Source organism: Schistocerca americana, chromosome 4, assembly GCF_021461395.2.
Source record: "Schistocerca americana isolate TAMUIC-IGC-003095 chromosome 4, iqSchAmer2.1, whole genome shotgun sequence".
Classification (NCBI taxonomy): domain Eukaryota; kingdom Metazoa; phylum Arthropoda; class Insecta; order Orthoptera; family Acrididae; genus Schistocerca; species Schistocerca americana.
In genome coordinates, this window is record NC_060122.1 from 274,299,786 (window position 1) to 274,320,754 (window position 20,969).

A 20,969-nucleotide genomic window follows, 5' to 3' on the forward strand; every position below is an offset into this window, starting at 1 on the left:
TTTGTTTACTTCTGTAGACCAGTTCACCCAATGGGCAGAAGCAGTGCCATTGGTTGTCATATCGGCAGAGATGGCAACTTGGATTGCTCGTTTTGGTTGCCTCCTCCGTGTGACAAAATCTGAATCCACCCTATTTTTAGAGCTGGCAAAGTTGTGTGGGTTCTGGCATCACCACATGACAGCCTACCACCCTGAAAGTAATGGCATGTTCGAGTGTTGGCACAGGCCCTTGAAGGCTGACTTTATGTGCCATGTTGAGAGCTGGACTTCAGCCATACCAGTGGTATTGGGATTATGGATCACTTGCATACCAGATTTAGGAGCTACCACAGCAGAGCTGGTTTATGGTGAAGTCCTACACCTGTCATTAGAATTTTTTGCTGCGCCATCCGAAGCAACAGCGAGAGACACGTCATTTGTTCTGCAGCAAGTACGAGAATACATTTCCAAACTACGTCCAGCACCAAGTTCTCGACACCGAGAGGGCACGCATTTTGTGTCCAAAGACCAGGAGCACTGTTCCCATACGTGGTTATGAACAGATGCAATACGACCACCCCTGCAACCGCCTTATTCTGGGCTATACGTGGTATTAACAAGAGACAGCAACATGATGAAGATAGAGTTTCATGGAAAGCAGCAAACCGTCTCCATAGACTGAGGGAAACGTTACCACATACTGTTGCCTAAGGCAGAAGCAGGACAGCAATGACAGATAGAGACGGCTCCTGTACCGCTGGAATGGCAGGAAGAACAGACGACATAGGTAGAGAGGCTGCTACCCTCAATGAATCCGGCAGGCTTAGTGGAGGAGCCGCAGATTCCTCTGAGACATTCTAAAGCTGGCAGGTGCATTGCATACAAGTATCCCTACGTTCCCAGAACTCTGCTCTACCGCAGGAGGGCTGTGTGGCAATCTTCATCATCAGATTGAGCGCACAGTACACGTTGTTGTTTATTCTTTGTTTATATTTGTTTCTCTTTATTAAAAAACTTCTGTCTTTGTATGGTAAAGATTCAGCCTTTTGCGAATACAGTTATAGCTTTCCTGAAGCAGTATTTGTCAAAATTAATTACATTGATACTGAGGAGCGCTACATCTCAGATGTTCATCAGTGGTCATGTAGCATAGACTTCGGTTGTGTAAGTAAGGCAATGCCACGAGTCCTCGGTTATACTTGACCTGTCCTATTTTACGAGTACACATTCTGTATATAATGTAATCAAACGGGGCCAAATAAAAATAAGTCAATCAACCAACCAGTGTACTCGCTCTCCTTCGTACGCTGGTGTAGTCCACTTATGCCCGACAGCAGACCCAAGTGGCGAATTTTCAGTTAAGTGGGCAGTGTTCTTCCACATATAAATTCGATGGTGTCAATCGAACGCCATCACTTTAGCTTTACGTGAAAACTCGACTTTATGTACATGCACCCGAGAGATACGGGAGTTTACTACTTTGACATACACCAATTCCCCTTGGAAATAGAAAGTATACTATCTTTGTTGCAGAAGCACGTAAACATTAAACATAAAGTTGAGGTGTGGGATGAGAAACATTAGAATAGCGTTGGCAGTAAATAAGGTGTTGTCAACAACTGTCACAATGTGCACCAGCAGAAAGTTTATCGGTCAGTATTAAAAAACACGATTTTTACTCAAGATACTGTTTCTTTTCCATTCCTATATATTGATTAGAGTATTTGTATTAATTATCTACAATAATTGTATTAACTTTATGATATGTTTATCAGATATTGGTGCGAATCTCACGGACCCAATGTTTAGAGGAATATACCATTCAAAGCGAAAGCATGACGATGATTTTAACAGTGTTCTCGAGCGTGCGTGGAATATAGGTTTGGAGAAAATAATCATTACCGGAGGAAGTTTGAGTGAAAGCAAGGAGGCTCTTCAGTTAGCGAACTCTGATGGTAAGTTAATGTACGTCTGTTGTGTACTATTCCCACGCATCACCTTCCTTGTCATTTGAGTTGTGTGGTTAAAGTTAGTCTGGAAGAATGTGTGTCGTATTAGACTTAGAAAACAAATAGTATAAATAATAATACCCACCATGAACCACACTCAGCAAACATATGCGACGCCGAGGTAAAAAAAAAGAAAGAATAACGAAATTTTAATGTTGAAGTGAAGAGAGCAGTAGTTTCGACATGGTGCTATAGAGACAAAGGCATGTAATGCATAACCGTTGCTGCTGCGTGAAATAAGCTCCAAAGCTTTCAGACTATAAATGTGGTTCGTTGGATTTAGAATGCTAGACATCGATGTTATTAATGCAAGATGATTATGTTTGATGTAGCAGTCCAATAGGCTTGCAGCATGGCACCTTAAAATTCCGAGGGTGTTCCCAGCAAGAGGCAGTACAGTCTGGCTATTATGATTGATGATCTTTATAAACTGAACTTTCGTCAACTGCCACTGTGTTTCGAATTTGTTGTGTGTCTTCATTTAACAATGTTTTCGTTGTCACCATCCAGTGTTGAGAACTATGATAAATATGTATTTACCAGGTTGTAAAATAATATACACAAATCTCGAGTAGACTATGTTAGGTTCAGTGTATGCAGTAGGTATATATTATATGTATTACAAAGAGGTAACATGATTGATTGATATGTGATCTGAGCCTTCCTGGCATAAATGTTCTCGGGAGTCCAGCCAGATACGATTGTCAAATGCCCACAACGTTTTGATGAATAACCGTTCCATCATCATCAGATGGTGCTGATATAAAAGTCTGTCCACTCTCCGCCGCTAGTATTTACCCCTTGTGGCTCCATGTGCCGATGGTGTGCGGCCTGTCCGGTGGTGGGGGAAGGGGAGGCTGTATCAAATAATTGGGGGGGGGGGAGGGAGGGAAGGTGGCGACACACTATCTCTTTGGCAGCCATGACGGAATGATCTCATGTCCACTGCACCATTGCTCCTGGATAGTGCTTAGTATTGCTTCCAGGTCTTACTGAGTTGGTAACCAGTGCCCCTGTTGACTAGGTTGTCTGTTTACACAAATTTTTATGGGCTCTTTGATAATGCAGTCCTAGGTTGTTATTTGTGGTGGCTAGTACTTTTGTCTCATCATAATTAGCTGTGTGTCCAATGTTTATGCAATCTTCTGCTAGGGCAGATTGGCTTGGTTGACCTAGGCAGGTGTAGCATTCATGTTATTTGCATCGATCTCCCAACGTACAAATTGTTTGGCCAATGTAGGATTTGCCACAGCTGCATGGAATTTTGTATATACCCACTTTCTTGAGACCGATATCATCTTTCACTGTTCCTAGTACTGCACACTTCTTATGTGGTGGTTGGAAGACTGTTGATCTTGTGTTGCATCAATAGTCTGCCTGTTTTGGATGACATGTTGCTTGCAAAAGGTAGAAATGTCAGGCCATTTTTCTCTTTTCTTTGGTTTGTTCTTCACCTTGGTCCCTACTGCACTTAAGTTGTGAGAAGGCTCTTAGGGTTTGGTGGTTGCTGTATCCATTCTTGTGGAACACAGTCTCCAGATGTTTGAGTTCTGTTGATAGCTTCTGCTCATCCGAGATTATATGTGCTCTGTGTACCAATGTGTTGAGCATTTCATTTAGCTGAGCTGCATGGTGACAGCTGGAAGCGTATAGGTACAGGTCAGTGTGAGTGGCCTTGTGATACACACTGTGACCTGGCAAGCCATCTGACCTGTGGTGCACAAAATCATTGAGAAAGGGTAGTTTAGTCCCCCTTAAACATCCCAACAACCCAACAACAACAAAGGGTAGTTGTCAATCTTTCTCGATGCACATAGTAAACTGTATGCTATCACAGATGGAATTTAGATGTTGTAGGAATATTTGTTGTTGATCCTTTCCATGTGGTCATATTACAAATGTGTTGTTCACATTTTGGAAGAATCATACAGGCTTCAGTTCGGCGGTTTCCAGGGCTACGTCTTTGAAACTCTTCATGAATAGGTTGGCTATCACCAGAGAGACAGGGCTCTCCATGGCCACTTCATTGGTCTGCTCATAGTATAGGCTGCTGGAGACAAAGTAGGTATATGTTAATACATGCCTGAAAAGTTGTCGGTTCTGCTCCAAATTGGTTGATGTTTTTCAGTAATTTTGTGTTTTATTTTGTGAGAAATTGTGCTAGGTTTAGTGCACCCCTTTCTGGAAACTAATTAATGGTTGATAGCATTTATCTGATAGCATTACCACTCACACCAAAAGAATATGTGATTTAACTCACCTTCTGTTGTTGAATAGCACAAAGAGGTTTGATAGTATCAAACGCCAATCCTTTGGAGTTAATTTGTGAAGTTTACATTATGTGAATGGATCCTTATCGTTGATATTAGCTATTATTAACCACATGTCCAATACATAAACTTTGGTCTGAGCAGAGTAAGATCCACATTACAGTGATGGCAGTCTCTCTCTATTTTGTGTCTTCTTCCTCTGTCCATGAATTATATGCTCCGACATTAAGATCAGTATTGTGACTGGACCCATTCTGTCAATAAGAGTCTGTCGTGCACTGCAAGGTGTCCATGTTCTCATTTTGTTGGTGGTATGGAGTCCAAAGAAAGTTCACTCAAGATCCATACCGTTGCAGCTCAGTCGCCTTGTGTTTTACATTCTTAAGATAAGCAATGTTATCCCGCTGTATTGCTGAGGTGTAGAGCACTGATGGTACGCACAATGAGTCGGAAATCACCATGACCTTGTTCAATCCAAACTGCTTGATGAACTGGAGAGTTGCATGATGGCAGTTACGGCAGCAATTGTCTCTACAGCATAACAGCATATTCTAGCATATTCTGCGCTCTCCCAGTTCCCCTAACCTAAACCTCTGCTAATGTGTTCCACACTGCCAGACGGGACTAGTGTAGCAGGGGATACAACCCGTCGGCTTTGGACATTGACGTCACAAGTCGCCAGTCGAGAAGCGATTCTTCTTAGTGTTGTAGCTCCCTTCAGTGGCTGATAAGTGTTTTTTGGCTTTTAAAAAAAAATCTCACGAGATAGAATAAACAGATCCACTTTATTAAGCAATCAGTAGCAAAACTGAAACATAACAGCAAAAGCGAAAATGGTAAACTGCTATCTGGCGACTTGTGACGTCATTGTCCAAAGCCGACGGGTTGTATCCCCTGCTGCACTAGACCTGCCAGACCTTACCTTTTCTCTCTTGTGTCCCAACTGCTTCTTCCCCATGCAAATCAGTTATGTTCTACATTCTGAACTCCTTTCTTCTTCTTGTGCAGCCACTGAGTCGTCTAGCAATTGACATTCCTCACACCATTCTGTCACCACCCCCCTCCCTCCCTTGCCTCATGCATCCTTCCCTACCACCTCCCTGCCTCAATCTACCCAGGTAACTACTTTTGATAGTTGATATTCAATAATCAGTTTTGCTGCTACTGCAATTGCAAATGTTTCGTTTTGTGTGTGTGTGTGTGTGTGTGTGTGTGTGTGTGTGTGTGTGTGTGTGTGTGTGTACTAGAAAAGAATAAGAGCTCAAAAGCTAGTGTTAACCATTGCCTGTTATGTGTTTCTGTATGCTGCACACCACTCCTCTAAAGTTAAGTGGTTGCCTTTCTGTTATTGTTATGCTTTAGAAATAAACATTGACATGGTATGGGCTCAGCTGAACTTACCAATACCAGATGTTTTCTTTGTCATATAAATTAATGGTGTGGCATCTGGCATTAACAGAAAGAATAGAGAACACAGACAATATTACCTTTATGTCTGTATTAGTTTTTGGAATGTAATGGAGTTGGAGTGGCAAACTGATCTGTAATATAGTCTGACATCTAGGTTAGGTTAGAATGTTTGTTTGGTTATGGGTTGGTGAAACCATCAGATGTAAATGTGATATCTTTGAAGTGACGACAGACTGATCTGTGTCATAGCCAGAGATCTATGTTAAGTTGAATGGTGACAGTTTGGTTGTTAATCGAATCTTGATTGTGTCCATTCTGCTTTGCGATCAGGACTGAAGAAGGCACCATCTACAAATTGTTGATTAGATATTTTTCGTCCATTGGTCATTTCTTTTATCACTTCTGGTAACTGCATTTGCATGTTTGTCTTGAATATGTTGCTAATGTTTGATCTTTCATTTTTGAGGAGTAAGTAATGTTGCATGAAAGGAATTTCGAAGTGCTGGTTAGCTCAGTTATTAATCTTATTGTGGTGTCTGACCATTAGGCAGATATTAACATAATATTAGCTCTCCGTTGTTCTGTCTTCTGCCAGTCTTTTTGTCATTATATAACTCTCAGTCCATAGAACTGGATAGTAAATCAGTGTTCCTTTTAAGTAGTGGTTGCTATTCAGCACTCTTTTTGTTTCAAGAGATAAATAATAATTTGTGCAAAGAAGCAACTGTAGCTCAGTTAATTGCTGAAGAATGGGGGGCTTCTAGAATTTTGATTCTCTATAACATTAATCAGACACTGTATGTGTAGAGGCAGTTCCATGGCTGCCAAATGCAGATTGCAGGAATGCACTGAGAGGCATATCAGTGCCCATCTTGGTATCTATGGTCATAGTCCCTGACGTTGCCGACAGTCAGTTAAACAGCCTCATCCAGGGCAGAATGGAGATTGACATATCCCCGCAACATAGCGTGACTGTGGACGTCTTTCGAAGATTCAGTGCTCTTGTTGAGTGTAATTGTGCTTAGGTTTGCCCCCAGAAATCTGCATATGCCTCATGATCACTGTGGTGATGGTGAGTAGGCAGTAGTTCCAACAGTGACACAGAGGAAATCCCTAGGGGTGATCCTAGAGTACAGCCAGTAAGGCGGTACATGCACTGCCAAGGAGTGATGGCATCAGTTGTACTGCTCCCAAGTCGAACAGCTGGCATGCTGTTGGATAGATTAGTTCTTCGTCCTTAGATCTGCCGGGCTCTCATCTTCAGTCAGTCACCACTGTGACTGGCAGGAATATTATCTTGCAGAGTCGAAGGTCAACCCACATCCCGATGGCTGCAGACTTGCAGAAGTAGGCTTCAAATTGGCTGTGGCTGGCAACACTGCATTGTATCTCAACACGTCGTCCTGGAACTAAGAAACATGGTCTCTAGCCAATTTCAGTGATGCAGATAGAATGACCAGACTGATACTGAGTGGGAGGAAGAAGAGGCTTATATTGTGGTAAATGATGTGATTCCCTCATACAGGTGACCAGATATGCTTCAGTTTTTGGAACCTGTCAACATTCTCTCCTGGACTAATGTTTAGTTTCAGAGCATTCTTTTATGTATGGTTCACAGCCTGAAAGGTGTTCTCGCATAGTCCTTAGGTGCAGTTACTCCATGCTGCCCCATTAATAGAATATCATTATGCCTTCTATGCGATGATGTGACAGTGCTGAATCATGTGTTCCTGACAGTTGTGCACAGTCTGTGGCAGTGTGCTTCTTGCTTGTCTGTGTTCGAGTGCTCCCAGGTATTAATATTTGTTACACAACCATTGCATGCTGGGCAGCTGTGCTATGCCTGACATCATTCCAGTCAGCTCAGAGATTTTATTCTTCACTCTAATACTATTTTGCTGTGCGACATTCCCCCATCCTTTATAAAATTCGATCTGAATTTGTGCACACTCATCCTACCTCTTACTAACTAAAATACGTGTTCACATCTTCATCATTAATTCGCTCATCAGTGGGTATCTTTTCCCTCTAATTACATCTAATTCCACAAAGCATAAACCCTCACATGTATTTCCTTAATCTATTACCCCTTTCCCCAGACAACTCTTTATCCTTTATTTGCGTAGATCTATGATTTGACTTAATTACTCAGTGTTATTACTCCCTGTGACATGAGTAAACTAGGCAACTGGTAACTGATTGACAGGTAATTCTGGGTATCATTCAGTCTTTTGTTTTGCAAAAAATACAAATGACACAAATGTTGAGCAGAGTTGCTGCAGTACTGGTAGCTGAAATGCTTATATTCACAATGTAGTTATGCAGCTTCTCTTAGTACTGCTGAATGTGTTGCAACACCTGTTCTGACAGAAATATGCCTCTTCTGTGATGCTATCATTCAAAAAGTTAAACCAAATGAGGTGATGCAGTGTTTAGCACACTGGACTCGCATTTGAGAGGATGAAGGTTGAAACCTGCATCCAGCCATTCTGATTTAGGTTTCATGTGATTTCCCTAAATTGCTTCAGGCAAATGCCGGAATGGTTCCTTATAAAGGGCATGGCTGATTTCCTTCTCTGTCCTTCTCTAATCCGAGGTTGTGCTCTGTAGCTAACGACCGCATTGTTGACGGGACATTAAACACTAATCTCCTCCTCCTCCAAAAATCTAAAATTCTGAACTGGCAGCATCTTCAGTCTCTTCTGTGGCCAAACAGCAAAGGCTGTGGCTGGAAGTGGAAGATGTTTCTGGCTGTGTCACAAACTGTACCATTTGTGGGAATGCCACTGTTACTTATTCTCATCTTAATCGAACCCTCCGGCTCCCCTTCTCATAACAATTCAGAGTTACAACCTGTGGAGCGAATACCAAATAAATCCAGTGTGCACACATTCTCCGAAAATGTGGATAGGGGTTAGTACTTGGATACTCTGTTGCTTCAGATTTCCACAGGAACAGCTGCATCTCATATGCCTGTGTGTTAGTCCAAACCGCCCTGCATTCAAGCCTGCAGCTGGAAAATTTACCAACACATGCAACCTTTTGCCTTCCATAATGTCTTCGATTACTGACCTGTGATAAAACGGTGTCAAACTGACTTCAGTTGGTTCTGTTATGTGCAATAACTTTTGGGCTCTCCGCAGTCAGGTAGAAACTACTGCAGTGGCAATAGTGTGGAGCTCAATTGCCTGTCTGTGGCATGGAATAGAGCTCCCTGCAATGTAGTTGCTTCTAACCTTGCATCATTTATACTTTCCACCAAAACCCATGGTAATCTGGCTACAGCTACTCACCCATCCTGTGTGTTCTATTGGTTCTGTACCTTTCTAGATCACTATTTACATTCTACTTTGTGCCTTTTGTATATTGCATCAACTCTGTTGCCAACTCTCATACTATCCTCACATTATTCAGTGCATTCTGCTCAATGTTGACCAGTTTAGTAGGCCGAAAGTCTACCTTGTACTTAGTAGCGTGCGCTACCATTTGCACCTGCCCCACCGTGTTGTTCAAATTATGAATATCGCCGTTGTCTGCTGTCACAAACACTGTTTCCAACAGTTTCACACATGCATTTACCCATCTTCTCTTTTTCCAAACTAGTGCTATCAGTATCAGGTCAGTCACCTACTCCCTCTGTTTACTATAAGAGCTGTAATCTGCAGTATTATTGGTGAACTTCTGCTAGAATTCTCATTTTTCTGTACCTCTTCCTACAGTTCCAAAAAGATACCTTCCAGACATTGAAAGTTGGTATAAACGCTGATCGATGATTTGTTAACAATATATCCTCTTGCCTTGAGAACACTACTTTAGATTCAACAGGCTGGTTCTGTAATCCACCACTTCTTCCCTCTGGAAGAGGTGTAGCATCAGCTCGATTGCCAAATTATTTCTAGCTGCCCCTGCTGGCACACCAACTGAGCTGCATGTATCCTGATCATTCTTAACTACGGACTCCTTTGCTCTTGTATTGTCTGTCACCTGCAGTGATGGAATCTGTGGCAGAGCGTGTACCCCTCCACTGAAAGAATTGACTTGGTTGATATGAATAACTTCTCATCACTTTCCCTCCCTTATTAAAAAATGCAGATGCATAAGAAGAACGCTATAAAAAATATAATAATATCAACTCCTAACCTAATCAGCACAAAACAAGAAACAAACTGCCAAAACACAGTAGTATGAACCCCAGTGGTTCAGAAACAAGACAAAAATGCATATTGAGATAAAAGAAACTAAATACTGTTTACCTATCATGCAGTCTTAGATCATATGGCATTCTGCATGTATTCTAATCATTCTTAACTACTGGCTTCTTTGGTCTCATATTCTCTATCACCTGCAGTGATGGAATCTGTGGCAAAGTGTTTGCCACTCCACTGAATGGTTTTGACTTGGCTGACATGAATAATAATATCTCCGTTGGAAGCTGCACCTTCACGTGTATCAGTGATTTCACCTCTATCACTTGGTATGCACCATGATACTTAGTTAAAAACTTCTGTGTTGTGTTCAATAGTATATAAGGGTTTGTCACTAAACCCTGCCGGCCACCTCAGTATAGCGACAGTTTCCCAGTACATTGCCACAGCCATTTCTGACAACCTTTTGCCTAACCTCTCTTAACCATTGCACACTTGTTCACCAATTCATCATTAGCACCTAATTTAGGTTTCAGAACCTTGAAAGGAGATGGCATGTTCCTACACTATACCACCCCATATTGTGAAAGAGCTGTACCTATGTGTACTTCACAATTACTTGTGGAGATGACATATTGAAGATATGTCTCTCAATTGTCATGCTGATTATTTACGTAAAGAACGTTTTAGAAACTCTGCACACCCATTCAATTGTGGATGGAAACGGCTAGTGCAAAGTTTTCAGATATGAAGCAGGTGACACCACTGCTTCAACACATCTGATATAAAATTTGTAGCCCTTCGGGGCTCAGCATTCATTTGCTAGGTACGGGCTTTGTGACACGGGGGTTACAAGGCTGGGGACTGGTAAGCACTGTCAGTCCTCAGTCACTGTAAACTCTGGGCATGCTTCAGCATGGCAGTGGAACATTGTGTCTCATAGGGAATGAAGATCTTACTTGACCACCTGGATTATAAGATATATACATGTATAAAAACCACACGTCTCAAGGTTTGCTGTGTGCCAGTGAGATGCAATGCTGTTGAGGTAGAACAGTCATTAGTGGGCAACTTCTGGGGAAGCTGCTGCATCTAGGTTGTATAAGATTACTCAGGCAAGTGGGGTTCTGACAAGTGGACCCTTATTTCCCTAGCTGCTCGAGGGACCAAGATAGAAACTTGAAATCTCCTCCTTCACCTTTCAGTGGTATGGGTGGCTGCTGGTAGGTATCAACATGCAATGTAAGAGATCTCATGTGACAAGTCCTCCAGATTCTAAATTTCTTGTGGGTACTTCCATTTTTTGTAACAGAATCCATGCTGTATGTCAGAAAGTGCTTTTTGTAGTTTAGCAAAAGAAGGGAATCTTCTACCAAGTTCAGTAGCACGACATTCCCAGAGCACGTGAAGGGGGTATCCATTGCTTCAGCATGTGGCCCTATGTCTCCAACTCAATATGCAGTTTTAAATGCCAGTGCTTTGGGCCCACCACCTTAGGATGTAAGGGAGAAGCTATTTGTGACAAATGTGGAAAAGCTGTCCACAAAGCAGTCGGTTGTTTGTCTCCTCTGAAGTGTGTGAACTGCTGAACTGCTCTGGGGATCATGCTGTCTAGAATAGAGACTGCAGAACAACGAAGCACATCCTGTTCCTGTGTGGTGAGGCCAAAAAGATGTATAAGGCCATGCTGCCCCCCCCCCCTCTCCTCCCCTCCCCCCTGGTCCCCAAAACACACACACACAAACACACACGCTACCTCATTTCCTTCATCTTTTAAAAAATCTCTTCAGAAAGGGCCATGGTTGCCGACGTTGCAGGGCTACCTGCCCCTCCCATGGCTTGGTCTAGTCCATTGCTGCTACCTCTGCTGCAGTTTTGACTCCAAAGCCTCCCAAAGCTAAAAAATCAAAGGCAAATCATCGATCACTGACTGGGATGGGAAGTAAACAGTCTGGCAGTGTCAACATCCTTCTATCTGACGTCATTCATGATTCGTCTTCGAACCTATGGACCTTGGGTCAGTCTGGGGGGCACTCATCTCACCCAAAGAGTGAGCCTGCACCCATTGTGGGCAGTCCTCCCTGACAGAAAGACAGGGTGAAAGTGCAACCACCGTGATAAATGGTTTCCATACTACAGTGGAACATTAATGGGTTCAGGACACATGTGGAGGAACTTAAATACCTAACACAAGAATGCCCCTGTGCTTGGTTTTGGCAGGAAGTGCATTTTAAATCATCTGATGCCCCTGTACTATGAGGCTGTACCATCCATTGCAATGATGACCTGACTGGGGAAAGAGCTAAGGGAGGAATTGCTGGATTTGTCAATAATGTGCACCACTCCTACAACTCCCCCGACCATTTCTCTTACTGGGAGACTTCAATGTCCATTATGTATTGTGGGCCTCAACCCCTACTTGCCCTCAGGGTCAGAGTTTGGAGAGCACCACGACACCTCAACACCTCAGGAGCTGTGCATCCTCAACACAGGGACTCCCACTCATTTCTGTACTACTACTACTACTACTACTACTACTACTACTACTGAGTCGTCCTCATCCATCAACTGCTCATTCTGCTCTCCAGCCCTTGAGGACTCTGATCAGTGGGAAGTCATTGATGACCTTCATTCTGGTGATCAGTTCCCACTCTGAACACGTCTACTGGATGGAGCCGTCCCTGAAAGAACACAGCCATGATGGATGATCAGCAGAGCCAGCTGAATGCTGTTCAACCAAATGACGGTGTTTGAATGCCGCAACAGCATCCAGCAGTTGGTAGCCCGCATCACAAAAGCGATCCACCACGCCACTGACATCTTTATCCTGAAGTGTATGCCTCGCCGTTGCCACATCCTCTGCACCCTCTGCCGTCCTCTTGCTGCCTACAGCCTCAGGCCCCAGTATGGATTGTGGCCTCCACCTGCTGTGGTAGCCTGTGGATTTTGAACTGCGCTCTGGGTCAGTCTTGATAAAAACAGCATCCTTTGCTCAGTCATGGGCATTACTCGCTTGTGGCAAGTTGGGGGATGTTTCTGTTACCATCACACCTCATAAGAGCTTAAACATGGTCCAGGGTATTATATTCCACAGTGACCTTCTTTTGCAGTCTGACGACGAGCTGCACACCAATTTAGGGCGGAGATATTTTCATTTCGTCCGGTGTGTCCATCGGGGTCTGAGGGATAACCAGTGCCTTCATCTTGGCCTTCAAGGGTGACACATTGCCTGAGAAGGTCAAGGTGATAGTCGACCGCTGTGACGTCAAGCCGTATATCCCTTCACCGATGCTGGAAGTTCGGCCATATGTCTTCCCACTGTACTTCCAGCACCATCTGTCAAGACTGTGGACGTCCATTGCATCCCAATACTGTGCCCTGCCTCCCATCTGTGTCAACTGCGGAGAGCATCATTCAACTCACTCGCCAGACTGCAGGATTTTACAGAAAGAGAAGAAAGTCCTGAATATAAGACCCTGGACCGACTGACCTACACTGAGGCTAAGAGTAAATTTGAGCACCTACATTCTCTGGCTATGACCTCCCCATATGCCGCCGCTACGAGAACAATTGTCGCCCCATCAGTTCCTCAAATTCTTGCTGCCTCTCAGAACCAGGAGACTACACTTGCCCACGTACTTCGGGAGCAACACCTCCTCCCCCCTCCCCCAACCACTGGGGATTTCAATCCCCACTTCTGAGCCGAGAAGCGTAAGGCTTTTTTGGCTCCTCTTGCTAGGAAGGGGTCCCTTCGGCCACTCCCTTCCCAGGTTTCTGCTAGTGGGAAAGATGACACCCGTCAGTGGCTAAAGACCCCAAAATCAGCTGGCCATAGGGTTTCACGCTCATCCTCAGTCTTGGAGACTGATTCAGTGAAGTTCGCCCAGCCAGGGAAACCCAAGGAACAGTGCGAGAAATCGAAAAAGATGACCCGCAAGAACAAGGAACAGGATTGCTGGGAGAGGTACGTGCCGATCATTGGGTGCCATGTATCATTACCATCGATGGCGTGCTATGTACCGACGCAAATACGATTTCCGAGCACTTTACTGAACGCTATGCTCAAGCTTCTATGTCAGAGAAATACCCCCCAGCCTTTTGCACCCTCAAACGGCAGACGGAAAGGAAAGTCCTCTCATTCACTACACGCCACAGTGAACCCTATAATGCCCCATTTACGGAGTGGGAGCACCTCAGCACATTTGCACATTGCCCCGACACAGCTCCTGGCCCGGATCGGGTCCACAGTCAGATGATTAAACATTTCTCATCTGACTAAAAGCGCCATCTCCTCATCATCTTCAACCGGATCTAGTGCTGTGGCGTCTTTCCATCACAATGGCGTGAGAGCACCATCATTCCGGTGCTCAAACCTGGTAAAAACCCACTTGATGTGGATAACTATCGGACCATTAGCCTCACCAACGTTGTTTGTAAGCTGCTGGAACATGTGGTGTGTCAGCGGTTGGATTGGGTCCTGGAGTCATGTGGCCTACTGGCTCCATGTCAGGGCAGCTTCCGCTAGGAGCACTCTACCACTGATAATCTTGTGTCTCCAGAGTCTGCCATCCGAACAGCCTTTTCCAGACGCCAAGGCTTGCTCTCGAATTTTATCCAGAATTTCCTGTCACTCCATACTTTCCGTGTCCAAGTTGGTGTCTCCCATAGTCCCCCCCCCCCCCCCCCCAATATCCAGGAGAATGTGGTCCCTCAGGGCTCTGTACTGAGTGTATCACTATTTTTAGTGGCCATTAATGGTCTAGCAGCAGCTATAGGGTTGTCTGTCTCACCCCCTCTGTACGCAGACAACTTCTGGATTTCGCACTGCTCCACCAGTACTGGTGTTGCTGAGCAGCGCCTACAGGGAGCCATCCACAGGCTGCAGTCATGGGCTCTCACTCATTATGGCTTCCAGTTTTCGGCCACTAAGTCGCGTGTCATGCACTTCTGTCAACATCATACTGTTCCTCCGAAAGCAGAACTTTACCTTCGTGATGATCCACTCACTGTAGTGGAGACATATCAATTCTTAGGACTGGTTTTCAATGTCTGATTGACTTGGATGCCTCACCTTCGTTAGCTTAAGTGGAAGTACTGGCAGCACCTCAATGCCCTCCGCTGCCTGAGCAACACCAGCTGAGGCGCAGATCGCTCTACTCTGTTGCAGCTCTACAAAGCCCTTGGTCAGTCCCGCCTTGACCATGAGAGTCTGGCTTATAATTCAGTGGCTCCCTCAGTGTTGTGTGTACACGATCCAGTGCACCACTGTGGTTTTCACCTAGCGACGGGAGCTTTTTGAACAAGTCTGGTGATGATTGTCATGGTGAAGGCTGGAGTCCTTCCATTGCAGATCTGACGTGCACAACTGCTCGTCAGTTATGTTGCACACATTTGTAGTTCTCCTGAGCATCCAAGTCACCATCTCCTTTTTCCACCTGCGACAGATCACCTCCCACATCGGTGGCCCAGGTCTGGACTAACGATTGCGCTTCGCGTGCGATCCCTTCTGTCTGAACTGGATTCCTTCCCTTTACCACGTCCCATCCAGGTCCGTCCGCATACACCTCCATGGTGTACACCTAGGCCACAGATTTGTGTGGACCTTTGGCATGACCCTAAGGACTCAGTTACTCCTGCCGATCTCCACTGTCACTTCCTCTCTATTCTTGACATGTTCTGGGGGTCTGAAGTGGTTTACACCAACGGCTCGATGGCTGATGGTCATGTTGGCTTCACCTATGTCCACAGATGTCATTTTGAACAGCATTCCTTGCCCGATGGCTGCAGTGTATTCACAGCAGAACTGGTGGCCATCTTTCATGCACTTCAGTATATCCGTTCATGCCCCCGGGAATCGCTTCTTCCGTGTACTGACTCCTTGAGCAGCCTACAAGCTATCAACCTGTGCTACCCTTGCCATCCTTTGGTAGCGTCCATCCAGGAGTCCATATATGCCCTGGACTGGTCCTGTCATTCAGTGGTGTTTGTGTGGACCCCAGGACATGTCGGCATCCCAGACAACAAACTTGCTGACAGGCTACGTGGAGACCGCTTCAGAAGATGAGCATCTCTGAACCTGATCTGCTTTCTGATTTACGCTAGAGGGTTTTTCGGCTTTGGAAGACGGAATGGCATAACAGTACACACAGCAAACTGCGTCTCATTAAGAAGACTATGAATGTGTGGAAGACTTCCATGCAGGCCTCTCACAGGGAATCAGTTGTCCTCTCCTGGCTCTGCATTGGCCATGCTTGGGTGACCCACGGTTACCTCCTGCGCCGTGAAGACCTGCCTGAGTGTCGGTGCGGTGCCCGGTTGACAGTGACCCATATTCTGGTGCACTGTCCCACTTTGACTGCCCAGTGATGAAATCTTGGTTTACCGGACTCGTTTATCTGACAACACCTCATCGGCTGATTTAGTTTTACGTTTTATTCGTCAGGGTGGGTTTTATCATTTGATCTAAGTTTTAGTGCATGTCCTTTGTCCCTCTGTGTCCTCTACCCTAGTGCTTCTAGGGTGGAGGTTTTAATGTGTTGCAGAGTGGCTGGCTTCTCCTTTTTTATTCTCATGGTTAACCAACCATGGTAATCTGCTTTGTTGTTTTAATATCTTCGGCCGTTTCTTGTGTTTCAGTGGTTTTCTTGTCCCCTTTTGTCCATTTACATGTTTGTTGCCCTTCATTGTTCTTGTGATTTTCCATTTCATTCTGTTTAGAGTTGTCAGTCTCGTCTATTTTATTCTCACGCTTGTGGCGTTGTTTTATTCGGTACAAGGGACTGATGACCTCGTAGTTTGGTCTCTTTCCCCCTCTTTTCACACACACACACACACACACACACACACACACACACACACACACACACACTGGAAACCAGAAGAAGTGGAATCAAGTCCCGGTCAGACCATAGATTTTATCAGTCTGTCTTTAACCCAGACTTCACCACTCGGTGATTTGAAGGTTCACCAGGAATGGCATGTGGTTTGTGTTCAACATTTTCTAGCTAGTTAGTTACATATTGCATATATCATTTGAATGATTCATTTACCAAGATGATGTGGAACAAGTCAGTTTATAGGGTATGTATACATGATTAGTGTTAACATTAATGAGCACATTATTTTCTAGTACTGCTCATCCAAATACACTAAAAAGTAAGATGTTTTTTCCCTGTCTGCCAGTTTTTAAAGAGAAATTCATCCATGGAATGGGAGTTGTTGTCCAGGAGACATGAATTTAGGTTTGATTTAATACTTGCTTTGCTACTTATTAGACAGTTTGTCACTGGCCAAACGATTAAAAATTTTTGGTGCTACATATTGAACTCCTTTCTGAGTCACTGACAGCTTTAATAATGGATAATATAGGTCATTTTTTCACCTAGGTTTTTGGTACAGACATCACTCCTCTTCTCAAATTGTGATTGATTATTTATGATGAATTTTACTAGCAAATATATGTATTGTGATGGCACAGTTAAAATGCGGAACACCTTGGAAAGGAACCTAAGTAATGACCACAGGTGTAGACCACATATTATTCTTCCTGGTGGCTTTCGTGCTATCAGTATTCTATTTCTAAGTCATGAAGTTACACAGAAAAGCACTCCATAATATATTATTGAATCAAAATATGTCAGGAAGTTGATTAGTATCTTTGCAAGACTGGAAATCACATGAGGAGCAAAAGTAGCTGAACTTTATTATTTGAGAAGCTCAGTAATATGCTTATTCCCATTCAATTTTTCATCAATATATACACGCAAAAATTTGGAGTATGTGAGTAGGATGTTGCATTTCTGTAGTTTGGGGGACCATATTTCTATTTACGTTTCTTAAACTTCACTAGGTTCCAATTGAAAGACTTGCACCAGGTTGCTGACCCACATAAAATCAATGTTATGATTCAAATTCCTAAAATTGTACCAGTATGAGAAGCACATTTCACCATATACTGGACTGGTTTCTATGGGTTACTGATCTGATAGTCATTTGAAAATTAATGTAGGGAGGTGCTAAGTATAATAGAGATGTAGGTACCAACCATCACTTTTTTGAGAAAATTGCTGTAAAATTTAAGATTTTTACAAACAAATATACTTTTGAAATGTACAAATTTGCTTACATTGTTGTAGAAAGATTATTCAGCACTGTGGGTTGTCATCCAACTCGCTGTGTAGAATTTGAAAAATTTGGAGACCCCAATGAATATCTGAACAGTCTTCAGGAACTTGCTATTCAAAATAAGAGGAAAGTTGTAGCCATTGGAGAATGTGGCTTGGACTATGACAGATTAGAATTTTGCCAGAAGGAAACTCAATACAGGTACTTCAGATATTCAAAATTACATTTCTTTAATACACAGTGTGTATATACATTGAAATAGATATTTTGAAAAACAGTTGGCCATGTGTGAATCCATCAAGCTGCCATTGTTTCTTCATTGTCGTAATGCTGCATCGGACATGATAGAGATCCTCCAGAAACACAGAGATGGCCTGATGGGTGGTGTCGTTCACTCGTTCGATGGCACGAAAGAAGAGGCAAAGGCCTTCCTTGATCTTGGATACTATATAGGTATAAATGGCTGGTGAGAACAATTTTGTACAATTATATTTTTTTATTCAGCTATTGATTTGACACAAATCTATATGTATTGTTTTAGAACTTTTTGAAACTTTTCCGCTTTACTTTTTAAACAAAGATGTTGTTCTGCATTATGCCACAATACATTTTAAGTTATTGTATGGTGATGCAAATGATATACTCATTACACACTTTTACACTGCTATGTAGTTGATAAAGAATGAAGCTGGAAATACAATGTTTCGACTAATGTTCTCCATATTCTGGTACCAACATTGTTGCCGAGGGAAGCAAAATGTAGATCTGGCAATGAGGACAGCACTTCATGGTGTTGTAATGTGATGTGAGAGAGATGAAGGTGGTCATGTACATAATACACACTGAAAATGTAGCAGTTATAATAACTTGAAATAGTGTGTTTTCTCTTTCTGTTAAGAGGAATACAGAAGTGAGCAAAACCAAAAGTTTTGATTCCGCCTGTCTGCTTTGACCCGTGACATCATCAAGATGGTAACACCCCTGTTTCAAGACTATACAATATGGAAACCATGACATCACACATTATAACCACAAACGAACATATATAATATGTGAAATATTTAACTCCAGCGGTAGAACGAAATTAATGGGTTAACCATGAGAAGTAGAAGGTTTTGGGCAGGGGCAGACTAAATATACAACATTAAGAACAATGACACCTTTCCAAAACAAATATTAACCCAATAATGAAGCACACGAAATTCTCAGCATTCAAAAAAACCAGAAAATGCAGGGGGAAAAGGGAAAAAAAGGAGTGATATCATAAATTTTGCTTGCGTATGTAGCTCAAATGGAGATCATGATATTAGTAACCCACACAAAACTCAGTAACCTGGTTCACAAATTTCACTTGATCTAAATAGCTTGAACATATCCCTCAGCACCAAAAAACCCACATGTGACTCTGAAACCTGATACAGAAAATTTTGCTTGATGTATATGGCAGCTAAAACAAAGCCTTCAGCACCAAGAACCAACAGTCATTCCATTATCCATTACGTTCATCTACCCTGTCTTATCTAAAACTAAGTCTGCAATAAAACAAACTAAAACTCACTCTCATAACTAATGCAAAAAACATGAACTAACCAGTGATGGTAAACCAATATCCATGATACCTATCAACCACAATTCAATACAGTTACCAAACACTAACAAAAAATCCACAAAATTTATGAAAACTCCAAAGATCACCAATTTTGATATTCAGAAACAACTATAATCATAGACACATACCATACACATCACAATAAAAAACAAGAACCACAAAAGAATACCTACCAATCAGAGCTGCCCCTCCACACACACATACACACACACACACACACACACACACACACACACACACACACAACCTAAAGAAACAAAAGAAAACAAAATCATCTGCAATGAGTATAAGTAACTGGAGGAACTGGATCGTAGGCAACATATCTTCACCCACCTCAACAAGTAATAATCTACTCACCTATTCTTAAATTTCTGTCATCGATAATTGATGAAAAACATAGTATTAAATCTCTGACCATAAGATACACAGAGCACCATTAATACCAAACACAAAGATGAACTCATCAGCCACAACACACAAAATCAAACTAAATCACTAGCAAATGGGCAGGAACTTCCAATAACAATCTGACACAGTCAGCCCACAACATTAAATGAGTCGTTAATAACGAGTCAAAACATAAACATCCAACACAAGTGTGTGCCATCACATACCCCCCCCCCCCTTACACACACACACACACACACACACACACACACACACACACACCTGGTGCTATTGTGTGCACATGATGATAATTGTTCAACACAGCTGACTGTACTTGCTGTGTGTCACTGTTGCTCTAGAAACCTACTTTGCTTGATCGTGCTATTCGTCTTCATGTATTTCAATTATTATTCACAGTTTGAAGCATTTTTAGAAATGTGTTGTGATAAGTTTTGCATCAAAGTATAGCTGTACCTAATGAATTGTAATTTTTCAGTGTTTGTATAATTTTAGTCAGATGTTTTTAGTATTTTGTATATGTCATGTATTTGGTTATGTAATCAGTCTTGTGCTTTTTATTATAATTCTGTAGCTCACTGAAGACAGAAGACAACCTGAAGACAGTTGCTGATATTCCTAGTGACCGTCTCTTACTGGAAACAGACTGTCCTTGGTGTGGCGTGCGACCATCACATGCTGGGTCCCGCTATATAAAAACTACATTTCCCTCTGTTAAGAAAGAGAAGTGGCAAGCAGGATATATGGTTAAAGATAGGAATGAACCTGCAAATATTGTGTGAGTCCTACGAAAAAATTTGTAATATTTTATGTAATTATCTAACAATTTAAGTAATGGCAGTAGTAAACCTAACATCTCAGCATGTAGTTGGATGATTGAGCAGCCAATAAGAACATAAAACTGAGTTAAAGCTTTTGAATGGTATTCTCCAGAGTTGTTTAGCACAGGCAGTGTTACTGGTGCCTATCAGTTGATCAGTGTCTCAGCTGCTACCTCTACTCCTTCCATTATTTATAT

The 20,969-nt window shown here is 42.8% G+C and overlaps 1 protein-coding gene across 1 annotated transcript in view; it reads left to right on the forward strand.

The window, feature by feature from the left end:
• The first annotated feature begins 1,329 nt into the window (after positions 1–1,329).
• The window catches only part of LOC124613027 (putative deoxyribonuclease TATDN1), a 30,462-nt gene continuing 10,822 nt past the window's right edge, over positions 1,330–20,969 (forward strand). Inside the window, exons 1-5 of the mRNA XM_047141589.1 lie at positions 1,330–1,631; positions 1,755–1,934; positions 17,949–18,138; positions 18,200–18,403; positions 20,526–20,729. Of these exons, the coding sequence (XP_046997545.1) occupies positions 1,550–1,631; positions 1,755–1,934; positions 17,949–18,138; positions 18,200–18,403; positions 20,526–20,729 (860 nt within the window). The 5' untranslated portion in view covers positions 1,330–1,549. The remainder of the gene's footprint in view (positions 1,632–1,754; positions 1,935–17,948; positions 18,139–18,199; positions 18,404–20,525; positions 20,730–20,969) is intronic.